Source organism: Cyprinus carpio, chromosome A7 (genome assembly GCF_018340385.1).
Source record: "Cyprinus carpio isolate SPL01 chromosome A7, ASM1834038v1, whole genome shotgun sequence".
NCBI lineage: Eukaryota > Metazoa > Chordata > Actinopteri > Cypriniformes > Cyprinidae > Cyprinus > Cyprinus carpio.
The window spans coordinates 20,239,335-20,251,601 of NC_056578.1; the positions used below are offsets into that span (position 1 = coordinate 20,239,335).

A 12,267-nucleotide genomic window follows, 5' to 3' on the forward strand; every position below is an offset into this window, starting at 1 on the left:
CAAAGGAATATCGGTGGTGTTTCAGGAGCTGAAAGCCAGTGCCAGGGGAGAGCTGGAGTGGTTCCAGTGTGCACCCTTTAACAGGACTCCTACCATTTTATTTATACCCCCTTTTACGGTCTCACTTTTTGTAGTTTGTGTGTGCATGTGTGCGTGTCAATTTGCATTTATGCTCGCGTGAACCCTGTGGGAACAGCAGCTGTTCGCTGCACCTGGGGTCAGCGGAGTATCTCCAGGTCTCCTCCCCTGTGTAGGTGGGGGCTGCAGCTTGAAGGTGAATGAGGATGTAATAAAGGGAAACAGAAGCTTAAACTGAGAGGTCTGTGAATAAAAAGTTCTTTCACCCCCCCCCCTTACTTTGGGCACAAGGACACGCAATCCTCATTCCTCCCTTGGCCTGCTCTGCCTTTCATAGGAAACGGGTCATTTTCAGACTACCGTAGTCAACTTAAGCAGAATATTCATTTCATCGCCGGTATATCCGAAAGCATGTTTGCATCAAGTTACACAGACAGAGTCAGTATTACAGTCTGTGACATGACTGTCAAGGCATATGGGAAGAAACCCACTGAATTATGCAGTTGTTTCGGGACTCTTAAGGCTGTTTTCTCATTCTTTAGTGTCCCAGTACATTTCCGTTGTAGTACACTCTGCAAGCAGAATTTATTCAAATGAATGAAGCAGGGTACAGAGTGACTACAGGGGTTCTCTCTTTCTGAAATTGAGTTACAGTGAAGGGGCTTATTGTGCAGACTGGCTCATTGAATCATCTAGAAGCATCTGGATTCAGCAAGAAAGAATCTCTCATAATCCCTGTCCCTGTGATCTTTTTATGTGTAGCATTCACTGTGCTGCGTTAATAAAATGCCATTTTAAAAACCTTGGTAAAAGTGGTAGAATGTTGCTTTTATTTCATTTATTAATATATTTTACTTTTTGCAATACATATTTTCCCATAAAATCCCCATTGAGCAAACCAAAGTAAACCTTGGCAGTTTGTTGTTACCGATAGTTTCCCATGAGAGACAAACCTGTTATCTCATGTCACTTCGAATGGGAAAAATGGCAAACATAAATAGCCACCGTGTCTTATCTTCACATTATAATCTTGAAAATTATAATGTGCCAAATATTATAAATTAGCTGTATGACCCATTGACAGAACCTTGCCTCTAACTCTGTTTCTAACTCTAACTCTAGATTTTTTATTTATTTATTAGCAGTATATTACATTTTGGAATGTTGTTTTTTAAGATAACTGAAATGTGTCCGGCAAGTCGTTCTATGTAACTAATCAATAGTTAAATTAACAATTATTGATGGCCTGACTGATTATTCCCTCTCTGTTTTCTCTGCAGTTCCCATACTGTGGTTTCCTGTTTCGTCATGAGGGCTGGCCGCTCTGTGTCCATGAAAAGGTCATAATTCAGCTCTCCTCTTTGGACTGGCGTGTTATACGGCCCAGTGACTTCTACTTACAGGTGACACCTTCGCCCAAAAGCCCCCCGCGTATCACGGTGAAGTGTCTGGCAGTTAGCGGGCAGCATGTGGAGGAGCTGGATGTGCCAGAGCTAGCATACACTTCTATATTCACCATGGATTGGCTGGACTCCATCAACCGGGAAAGGAGTGTGGTCAGAAGAGCTGCCCTGGAACACTGTCTTTTATCAGCGGATAATGATATTTTTAGGGTACCCTGGGAGGATATTGTTCACCCGGAGTTTATCAGCAGACCCCCCAAAGTTACAGAAAAAGCTGAAAGTAGAGGGGTGTGCAAGGAAGTTGCCAACAGAGAGGAAAGGGACTCAGACATGGATCAAGAAGACAACCCTGAGGACATACAATGTAGGATTTTTATTGACACTTCCACTGACCAATCCGGGGAGATGGACTGTCAGAGCAAGGGGGTTAAGCTCCTCCCTGCTCTCAGTGAGATCGGTAAAGAGAGCAGTGGACGGAGCTCCAGCAGCACGGCAGAGGATTCAGAGGGAGAGTATGTGGAGCTAGCTGATATCTCCTTACCACGCTTTTCCCCACAGAAGGGCTCTCTCACTCAAGCCATTAGCATGAACTACAGAAATCTACATAAACCACAGACTGCGGTTTCTAATCCGCTTAATGCCAAACAAGAGCAGAGTCTTTTGAAGAATGGCGCATGCTCACAGAGCATGGTATGTGCCATGCTGATTGAAGAAAACCTGAGTGATACCTACCAACCTGTGATCTTAATCCCCACTGCTCCTGCAGAGGCAGAGCGTCCACTTCAGCAGGTGGACGGGTCTGAGCACACCTGTGCTGCAGGTACAGCCTCCTGTGACAGTGTGTCTGAGAGTGAGTTTGTGTCTCAACACTCCGACTGTGATTCTGCTCCACTTTCTGATACATCAACACATAACAAATCACAAACAAACTGCACACCAGTCAATACATCACAGCTAGACAACAGTCAAGTCAACACATTACAAACAGACAGTAAACTAGTCAACACATCACAGCCAGACAACGAGCCAGTCAAGACACCACAATCAGAAATTAAACCATTAAACACATCTCGGCTAGACAACGAACTAGTCAGCACATCACAACCTGACAGCAAACCAGTCAGCACAGCACAACTAGTCAGTGTGTCAATCAGGACAACGCAATCAGACGTTAACCCTGGAAGCAAATCTCAACTAGACAACAAACTAGTGAGCACATCACAGCTAGACAATGAGCCAGTCAAGATGTCACATTCAGATGTTGAACCAGTAAGCATAGGTCAGCTAGACAATAGTCTAGTCAGCACATCACAACCAGACAACCAACCAGTCAGCATGCCACAACTAGTTAATGAGCTAGTCAAGACATCACAACCAGACGTTGAACCAGTAAGCATATATCAACCAGCCCTTAAACCACTAAGCATATCTCAACTTGACAGCAAACTAGTCAGCACATCACTACTAGTCAGTGAGCCAGTCAAGATGTCACAACCAGACCATAAACTAGTAAGCATATCTCAGCTAGACAGCAAACTAGTTAGCACATTTGAATTAGACAACAAACAAGAAAGCTTATCTCAACTAGACAGCAAACCAGTCAACACATCACAACTAGACATTGAGCCAGTCGAGGCATCACAAACAGACATTAAGCCAGTTAGCACATCTCAACTAGACAACAAACTAGTCAGCACATCACAACCAGAGAGCAAACCAATCATCATATCACAACTAGACAGTGATCCAATCAAGACATCCCAAACAGACATCAAAACACTAAGCTCATCTCAGCTAGACAACAGTCTAGTCAGCACATCACAACCAGATAACCAGCTATTCCACACATCACAACTAGAATGTGAACTAGTTAGTATATCTTTACCAGATAGCAACCTACTCAATACATCACATTTGTACAACATGCCACTAAGTACATCACAAGCAGACAACAGAACAGTTCACGTGGAGCAACCAGACAACAAAGTAACTAGTATATCACAACCAGAGAATGAAATGTTATCTGGTGTTTTAGAGAGTGAAAACTCGGGACAAGTTTCTCTGGCTATTATTGAACTTGTTGTGTTTGATCCTACTGTGGAAGCAGAAGTCAAGTCTGAATCTGAGCAGGTCAGCGGTGATCATGGCCTGAAAGGCAGTTGTGATTTGCAGAATAGCAAAGTGTTGGTTTCTGAGCCTCTAACTGTCAGTGTGTCTTTACAAAAACAGACGGAAGAAACAGAGCACAGCCTATGTCAGGTACACAGACACATCCAAACACCATCTGAGCAAGTGCATGATCTTTCTGCCACAAAAGAAGACCATCAAGCATTTAGTAACAATAGCCATGACATTAATGAATCTGATAGTGATGATAGTTTCAGTGCAGAGGAAGAAAGTGGGCCTGTTTCGACTGTTTCACAAAGCAAACAGTTAGCTTTGGCCTCTGTCACCACGGCACCTGAGGAGGATCTGGTTACGCTCATTTCACAGGGTCAGGTGAGGTCCGAGTCCTGTGAGGACAGAAACAACAAGACTGAGGTGGAACTCACAACAAAAGCAGCACATGCAGAACGAGAAGTAGTGGGAAAGTCACCTTGTAAGGAGGGAGAAACGGTAGAAAAGAAAAGTGTTGGAATGACAGAAAGCAAACAGAAAGAGAACGATATAGTAGCAGTTTGTAGGGCAGAAGAAGTTGAGACTGCTCAAACAGGTCTGATAGATTCCACACTCAAGTCTGATTCCAACGTTCAAGTTCAGGAGGAGGGCAGCTTCTCTGAAGGAACGGATGAGAAGAAACAAACCAATGTTGAAGAGAAAGGGGTGGAGGAAGAGGAAACAGAGGGCATTACTGTGAGTGAGCAAGGGGCTATAGTGACCAGCTATTCTGAAAATAGAGTCCAGTCAGCATGCAATCAAGTTGTTGATGCAGACGCAGATGTGCAGAACACAAATGGACACATGCACGCTCAAGACACACCTACCACCGAACAAGAACGGCAAAAAACAGAGGAGGAGGAGAGAAAGGGGGAAAAGGAGGAGAGGCAAGAGGATGAGGTTACTTCTTCTGTGAATGGTTCTCCAGCAGGGCATCAGCAACAAGCAGACATGGAGACCCATTACCATCAGCAGGAAGAACAAGGTAGAGTCATCTTTACCAAAGTCCATTCCGCTCACCTTTACTTTATCCACATGCTTTTTTCCCCCTTAAACTCCTCCCACTTTTCCCATTCTATTTCCCTTTTTACCTCCATCCCCGTTTCTTCATCTTAACAGATGCATCTAAACTTTCATCTGCTTCAGCTGAATCTAAAGACTTCCTCTACTGCCTCTGCTGATGAAGAAGGACCTACTTCTCTTCTTCATTGATTCCATTCATAACCCACTTTCAAAGTTGTTTCTTTTTCCTCACATTTTATCAGTATATTTTAATTTTGATCATTATAATCCCCACTTTTATTGACTTTTAGCTTGTTTAATGGAGTTTCACGCATGAATTGTGTTCTTCTTCACAAACTCCATGGTTCTCAGCAGTTGTTCATTATGAGTCATTTTTTTCATCATTCATTTATTGCCATGCCCAGTATATTATAGTATATTTACTCTAGATTAGCAGACTTGCTCTGGCGTTTTGAGATACAGGCCGCTGACAAGTTACAAATGGCTCTCAAATGGCCCGTGCAGTGACCTGATAGAGCTCCTTTTCTCTTTAGGCTGAAAGAAAAGCGTGGGAGGCTCTGGTTTTACTTAGACTGGGCGCTTTACAAGGAGTGACTTCGTAGCAGGTCATATTCCGGCCTCTAGAACTGAACATCGTCCAAGATAGACGCCTTTTCACATCTGAACTGCTAAAGGAAACAGCTGAAGAGAAGCCTGGGTCATGTGCAGGATTTCTGCTTTGTGTACTTTAGTAACTCAATCCTGCTTTCGTTTAGATTAAACTATTTTTAGACATTTGTTGTAGTGAGTAAAGCAGAGTGTTTTTGTGTGATCAGGAGCTGCTTGTCTGCACATACATAATGCATTATATCTGCTTTTTATGAAGCCCTGTACACAAATTATGAGTTTGTTCCTATGACTTATTAATTTGTTCCCTCATTTTAAGTAAAGCAAGGCCACTCTGTACTAATTAGTTCCCACAATATATTAAATTATATTAAATAAGTAGTACAACATGGCAACGGTTTGATTAACTCAAACTAACAAATTCTTAATATGTGGCCACATCATTTTTTTTTTATATAATAAGTCCTACACATTGTGAGTTTCCACAAAGGTTGCTGTCAGTGTCCCACCTCCTCTTCATCCAGAGGATGTGCTCACCTGGCTCAGGTGTGCTACAGGTGTGAAGAAAGATACATTAAATGAGGTGAGGTGGGTGGGCCTGAACACAAACCCTGCTGCGGGACCTCTGAAATTGCAGGGGGTAAGTGGAGGGTGATGTTTAAATGTGTGTGATGGGGGTTATAGATGGAGTATTTAAGTAATGGAGAACGGGTGCTGGTTGCACTGCTTTGAAGACAGGAACAGCAGAAAGAAGAAATGATGGTGTGTTTGTTGTGGTAGTTTGACTATGATAGATCTGATTCTTTCTCTCTTAGTGGGAGGTTCACAAACCCTAAACCATTTTTTGAGTTTTAGTACTACATCAGTGATTCTATACACACAAAGAAGTAAGCTTATCTGCTATTTTTTCATTTAGTCTTTTCATCATGTATGCATTTTTCAGAGTATTTCAGGTGTAACATTTTAAATCAACTGTTTCGAGTGTATAAGACTCACTAGAAATTGAAAAGTTAACTTCAAATATTCAGTGTCAGCAGTTTGCTGGGAGTTTAGATTGACTATTTTTAGTTCTGAAAGGAAAATTATCTTTGGACAGTGCTTCTCGAAGATCTATGAAAACCTCTTGAAAAGCAGTACAGACTTTGATGAGTATTCAGTCTGTGAAAGAGAGAGCTGATGAGCTGGACAGATGGAGCGCACACATTTAAAAACTGACTAAAGAACTAGATAGTATGGATAAAATCTGTAAAATTTCCAAAAGTGAGCAATGTTTGATTTGTGACTGCTTGGCCAGACCATGCATTTACTAATGTGTCATTTTTTACAGCAGACACATATACAGTATGTACACACATTAATAGGGAGGCATGTAATTGCAGTCATTCTATTACAATAAAAATAATGAATGTGTCTGCTGTATGAAAATATTTAGTATAAATAGCATGTTATAGAGTTTGGTCTGACTATTCAGTGTCTGGCCACATCAGAAAGAAAAGAAAATCAGATAGAAAGGAGAAGAAATGCACAAAGAATAAAGGCTGAGGACATGGATGATGGCCAGACTGAACTCCAGACTGTGGTGAGACATTGTGAAGCCAAGACCCTCTCTGCTCTGCCCTGTCTGGGGAAGCACTCAGCTCCTCGGGGGGCTCATATGGTCGACTTCCTCAATGTGAGCATTCTCTGGCGAGGAGGATGTTGGGTAGACAAGGAGACAGAGAAAGTGGGGGTAAACAGTGTATTTTTTTTTATTATTGTAGCTTTTTACCTAACTGAAGAAGTACATTCCATTATGTTTAGATTTTCTTCCTCAGAAGCACACTTCAGCGGTTCCAGCTCAGATCCCTTCTGAAATATAGCAATCTCAGCCAGATTATGCTTCAGATCAGTTTATACTTGTTTTCCTTGTCCTTGTGCAAGCTGTTTTACGAGTCCTGGAATTCCCAGTACTCTATCTCATCTGTTTTTTATCTCAGTATCTATTTTCTACACAGCAGCAGTGCGTGGCAGCGCAGCAGAGTGAAACTTTAGTTTTATGACTGTCGGAAGCTTATCTCCAGTTATCTCTGAGCCCTATCGTGCTGTCAGGTATATGGGGCAGAGATCCAAGCTGCCCTATGGGTCGATGCACAGGATGATACATGGGATGCTTAAAATTAGCTAGTAGAGTGTGTTTGTGATTTGAGGGTCGAGCTGCATGATGGTACAGATTGGACAAATGCTCATGCTCCGATCCAACATCTCTGTGTTGCTGTTTGTTAATAGGGGATTAAGAGAATGTGGGTCTACTGGCTTTATAAAGAGATCTGTCATGTGAAAAGACCTCTGTGTTTTCAGATTCTGAATAAGTTTTTCACGACCCAGAGATTTAGCTTTTTTTGAAGTTTGAGGCAAATTAAGTTATCAGTCAGACATCTATAAACTGTGCTGTATATCTTTCAGTGAGTAAGCGTCTCAGTTAAATCCATTTTTGTTACTGAGCAATCAAACATGGCAGTAAAGACTAACTCACGTTGATCAAATCAGTGTACTGTATCTGTGGGCTTACTAAAGTCTCTGTACTAATGTACCATAAACTAAAGACTATGATTATTGTCAACATTGTGTGTGCGTGCCGGTGTTGTTTGTGTTGAAATTATTATTATTATTATTTATATTCCAGCATCCAGTCAGGAAGTAGACAGTATTGTTTCCCACCTGTCTGTGAAAACTCAAAGTGAAGACCCCTCAGCAGTTCCTCCACCACTGCCGCCCATCTCCCAGAAGACCCAGCCTGTCCAGAGTGAGGCTCATGACATCAATCGTGACGTCCTGAGCTCAGGAGTGCTCTGCCTGCCCGGTGAGGGTCTTCTTTAATTGCTGTTAATGTGGTCTTTCCGTCAATTTGATCCAAAAGCTCATCTTTTAAAATAAATTTTAGGAACAAGAGATAAATCAGGCCATGCGCTTGTGACAGTGACAACGAGAAACACTGTCTGGTTGAATCCAAACTGCAATAGTGGAGAGCTGGTGCGGATCATGCTCTACTTCTTCAGTACACTCAGGTAACTACTGCAATTCATAGATCAAAAGTTTGTGGTCAGTTATTTATTTATTTTTTTAATGTTTTTGAAAGAAGTCTGTTATGATCACCAAGGCTTCATATTTTTGATAAAAAAATATAGTAAAAGCAGTAATAATGTCGAAATATTACTACAATTTAAACTACTTTTTCTAATTGAATATATATTTAAAATGTTATTTTTTTCTGTGATGGCAAAGCTGAATTTTCAGCAGTCATTACTCCAGTCTTCAGTCTCACGTGATCCTTCACAAATCAATCTAATGTGCTGATTTAGTGCTTAAGAAACATTTCTTATTGTTATCAATGTGTAAAATAGTTGTGCTGATTAATATTTTTGCGGAAACCATGATACTTTTTTTTTACACAATTCTTTGATGAATAGAATGTTTTAGAATAGAATGTGAATAGAATAGAACAGCATTTATTTGAAATAGCATTATAACATTATAAATGTTTTACCAGCACTTTTGATTGTCTTAATGCGCCCTTGCTGAATAAAAGTATTAATTTCTTTCAAAAAGCCAAGAAAATCTTACTGACCCTTAACTTTTGAACGGTGGTGTTGGTGTTTTCTCTGCGATTCGTTAGACAACAGACTTTTCTAAGTCTACTTTTATCAACCTGTGATTTTTTTTGTATATAGACTAACAAACAATCCTTCATTAAAAATGTGACCTTGATTTGACAAACAGGAAGGAGGTTAGTGCTTTGGGACTGACTGTCCTGGTGGATGCCCGCAGGTGTTCTCCTGTCCCCGCCCTCTTTAAAGCCTTCACCATCCTCCGGGTAAGAACACCCTGATAGTGTGATTTGTGATAACGCACACATATACAGTCTACCATTCGTCCATAACCTCCAGAGAATCCTACTCACAGAGAACTGTCACATACCGTTCACATCCTCAAGGCGTTTCCTTTCTCATACTTGCTTCAAAACTAAATGGAATGCAAACATGCCAAGTATCCTGATATTTCACTTCAAACAGACATCTGCTGCTAAGGAATTCAGAAGACAGCTCACTAAACTAAAGCAAACATTTGAGAAGAGTTTCCATCGACAAAATCAGTCATTTTTGGTTAAACAAGGCAAATAAAAGCAGCACATCATAGATGTTAACTGTGATTTACCAGCTGTGGAAATAAATAGTCATAGCAAACAGAAACACAATAGGTTACACAATAGGACATACTCACACGAGAGTAAGAGAGCGAGGGAGATGGGTTTGCTTTTCCTTTCCTCATCTGGGATTGGTTATTGTACATGAAGAACCTGGATTCTTGTTTGTCAGTAGTTAGTTACTTAGATTTCATCTCAGTGCTTAAAGAAAGGTTCATCATTTACAAGTGTAGCCTGGCTTGGTGGCAGTAGACACAGTACACAAAAATCATATCCTGTCAGATTTGATTATATACATTTGTTTTGGGTGTTTATGGACAGTGGATGGATTATCTCATCTGAGTGGGCTTAAACTGTATAAGATACTCAAGTGAAATGACTCACCTCACCAGTCATTTACACGAGGGATGTGAGGACACCAATAAAGAAATATTGCAGGAACATGATTCCTGAGCACATTTAATAGAAGTGTCTTTAGAGTTTGTGCCGTGGACCTTAAAGGGATACTCCACCCCAAAATGAAAATTTTGTCATTAAGCACTTACCCCCATTTCGTTCCAAACCCGTAAAAGCTTCGTTCGTCTTCAGAACACAATTTAAGATATTTTGGATGAAAACAGGGAGGCTTGAGACTGTCCCATAGACTGCCAAATAAATAACAGTCAAGGTCCAGGAAAGTATGAAAAGCATCGTCAGAATACTCCATCTGCCATCAGTGATTCAACCGTAACGTTATGAAGCGACGAGAATACTTTTTGTACACGAAGAAAATAATGACTTTATTCAACAATTCCTCTCCTCTGTGTCTCTCCACATCAGCGTAGCGTCATTTTGACAAATCTGACTGGTACGCAAGCGGCTTACACTCTTCTGTATCAGCTGTGCCACAAAGATACGTTTTTTATGTGTATTTACACTTTGGTTTGAAAGCAAACAGCGCATCGGCGCAGTGCGGCTGACACAGAAGAGCGTACGCCGCCTGCGTACTGCTCAGAATTGCCAAAATGGCGCTATGCTGATTTGGAGAGACACAGAGGAGAGATCATTATTTTTATTTTATTTGCGTACAAAAAGTATTCTCGTCGCTTCATAACGTTACGGTTGAATCACTGATGGCAGATGGAGTATTCTGACGATGCTTTCATACTTTCTTGGACCTTGACACTGTTATTTATTTGGCAGTCTATGAACAGTCTCACGCCTCCCTGTTTTCATCCAAAATATCTTAAATTGTGTTCTGAAGACGAATGGAGCTTTTACGGGTTTGGAACGACATGTGGGGGTAAGTGATTAATGACAAAATTTTCATTTTGCGGTGGAGTAACCCTTTAATGCTGCTTTCCTGCCTCACTCTAAAGACTGAGGATGTGCCCAAGCTGACTTCACCGTTTAAACTTCCTGAGTGAGATGGAGAGCAATAAACATTAGCAATATAGAAGTAAAAATTAGAAGGTTTTTAATAACAGTATTGTTTTAAATAGCACTGGGCTGCTAGGAGAGGTTTTTATTGTCTCTACTCATTTAAGCTGTAGCACAGCTGCAGAAAACCCCTGTGTGCCCTTTCCTTCATTTATTTTTCTTCTTCTCTTTGATCTTCTGTCTGTATCTGTAATCCATGATGGATAGCATACAAGTGCTGTCTTGTGGAAAAGGTTTTACTGAATGTTTAGGAGATTCTTGATGATATACTGCTAAACTATGTGAACGTCACGTGTTGGAGCACCTTTTGTTGTATTCAAGTCAGTGCTAACACTGACAGATGATATCTGTCTGAATGAATGCAATAGCACTGTGACCGGTCCTCAGGAAACAGCCACGGGCTCTCCTTCTTCCTCTGATACTATTATCTTATTATACAGCAAAAACATATATTTTATATTTTATAGTTTTCTGTTTTAATACTTAATGTATTCCTATAATGCCAAAGCTGTATTTTCAGCAGCCATTACTGCAGTCTTCAGTGTCACATGGTCCTTCAGAAATCATTATGATTTGATTTTAAATATCTATATATCTATATCTATATATATATATATATATATATATATATATATATATATATATATATATATATAAAAAGCATATAAGTGTGTTTGTTTTTGTATATATATATATATATATATATATATATATATATATATATATATATAAATATAAATATATGTGTGTGTGTGTGTGTGTGTGTGTGTGTGTGTGTGTAAGCACACTGTTGATCAACTGAAACAATTGAATCTTTGCTAAATAGATGTATTTAAAAAAAAAAAGTACTTTTGAACAGCAGTATATAAAAGGATTGATATTTTTGTAGTTGTTAGAGTTCTGACACATATTTGAGTTTAGTTTATCAGTCTAATAAAAAGGTATATTCCCAAAATATTATATTCTCTGCCAGGCTTTTGTTAACCTGGAACAGTCCCCACATTTATCATTCCCTCTCTTCAGCCCCCACATGACAGGGGAAAACTGGAAACCTGATCCAAACTCACAATACATGCATTATTTTAATACACTCAAAAAACAAAGTGAAGAAAACTCCTGTCTGAGTAAGTAGGCAGTAAATATCTGCAGTAAATATATCTCAACCCTGAAGAGTTTGTTGATGTTTCTGGAACATTCCTTAGTAAATATGCTATTGTTTCATTCCAGCAAAGCTTTTCTTCCTTCTGTTCTGATGTGGCTATGATGGCATGATAATGCATGCATGATCAGAATGCACGATGACATACAAGGAAACAGACAAAAACAGCTCTCAGCTCTCTGTTATTTTGTTGTGTTTTTTAACGTCGTAATTCTTAGTCAAAATGTCATAACTCGATCTTC

The 12,267-nt window shown here is 40.1% G+C and overlaps 1 protein-coding gene across 4 annotated transcripts in view; it reads left to right on the top strand.

Moving 5' to 3' along the window:
- The window catches only part of plekhg4 (pleckstrin homology domain containing, family G (with RhoGef domain) member 4), a 67,666-nt gene that overhangs the window by 19,667 nt on the left and 35,732 nt on the right, over positions 1–12,267 (top strand). For 3 of the 4 annotated variants that reach the window (XM_042760285.1, XM_042760286.1, XM_042760287.1), the window contains exons 3-6: positions 1,359–4,623; positions 7,930–8,106; positions 8,188–8,311; positions 9,024–9,117. In XM_042760285.1, the coding sequence (XP_042616219.1) occupies positions 1,359–4,623; positions 7,930–8,106; positions 8,188–8,311; positions 9,024–9,117 (3,660 nt within the window). The remainder of the gene's footprint in view (positions 1–1,358; positions 4,624–7,929; positions 8,107–8,187; positions 8,312–9,023; positions 9,118–12,267) is intronic. The other variant, XM_042760288.1, reaches the window with a different exon arrangement.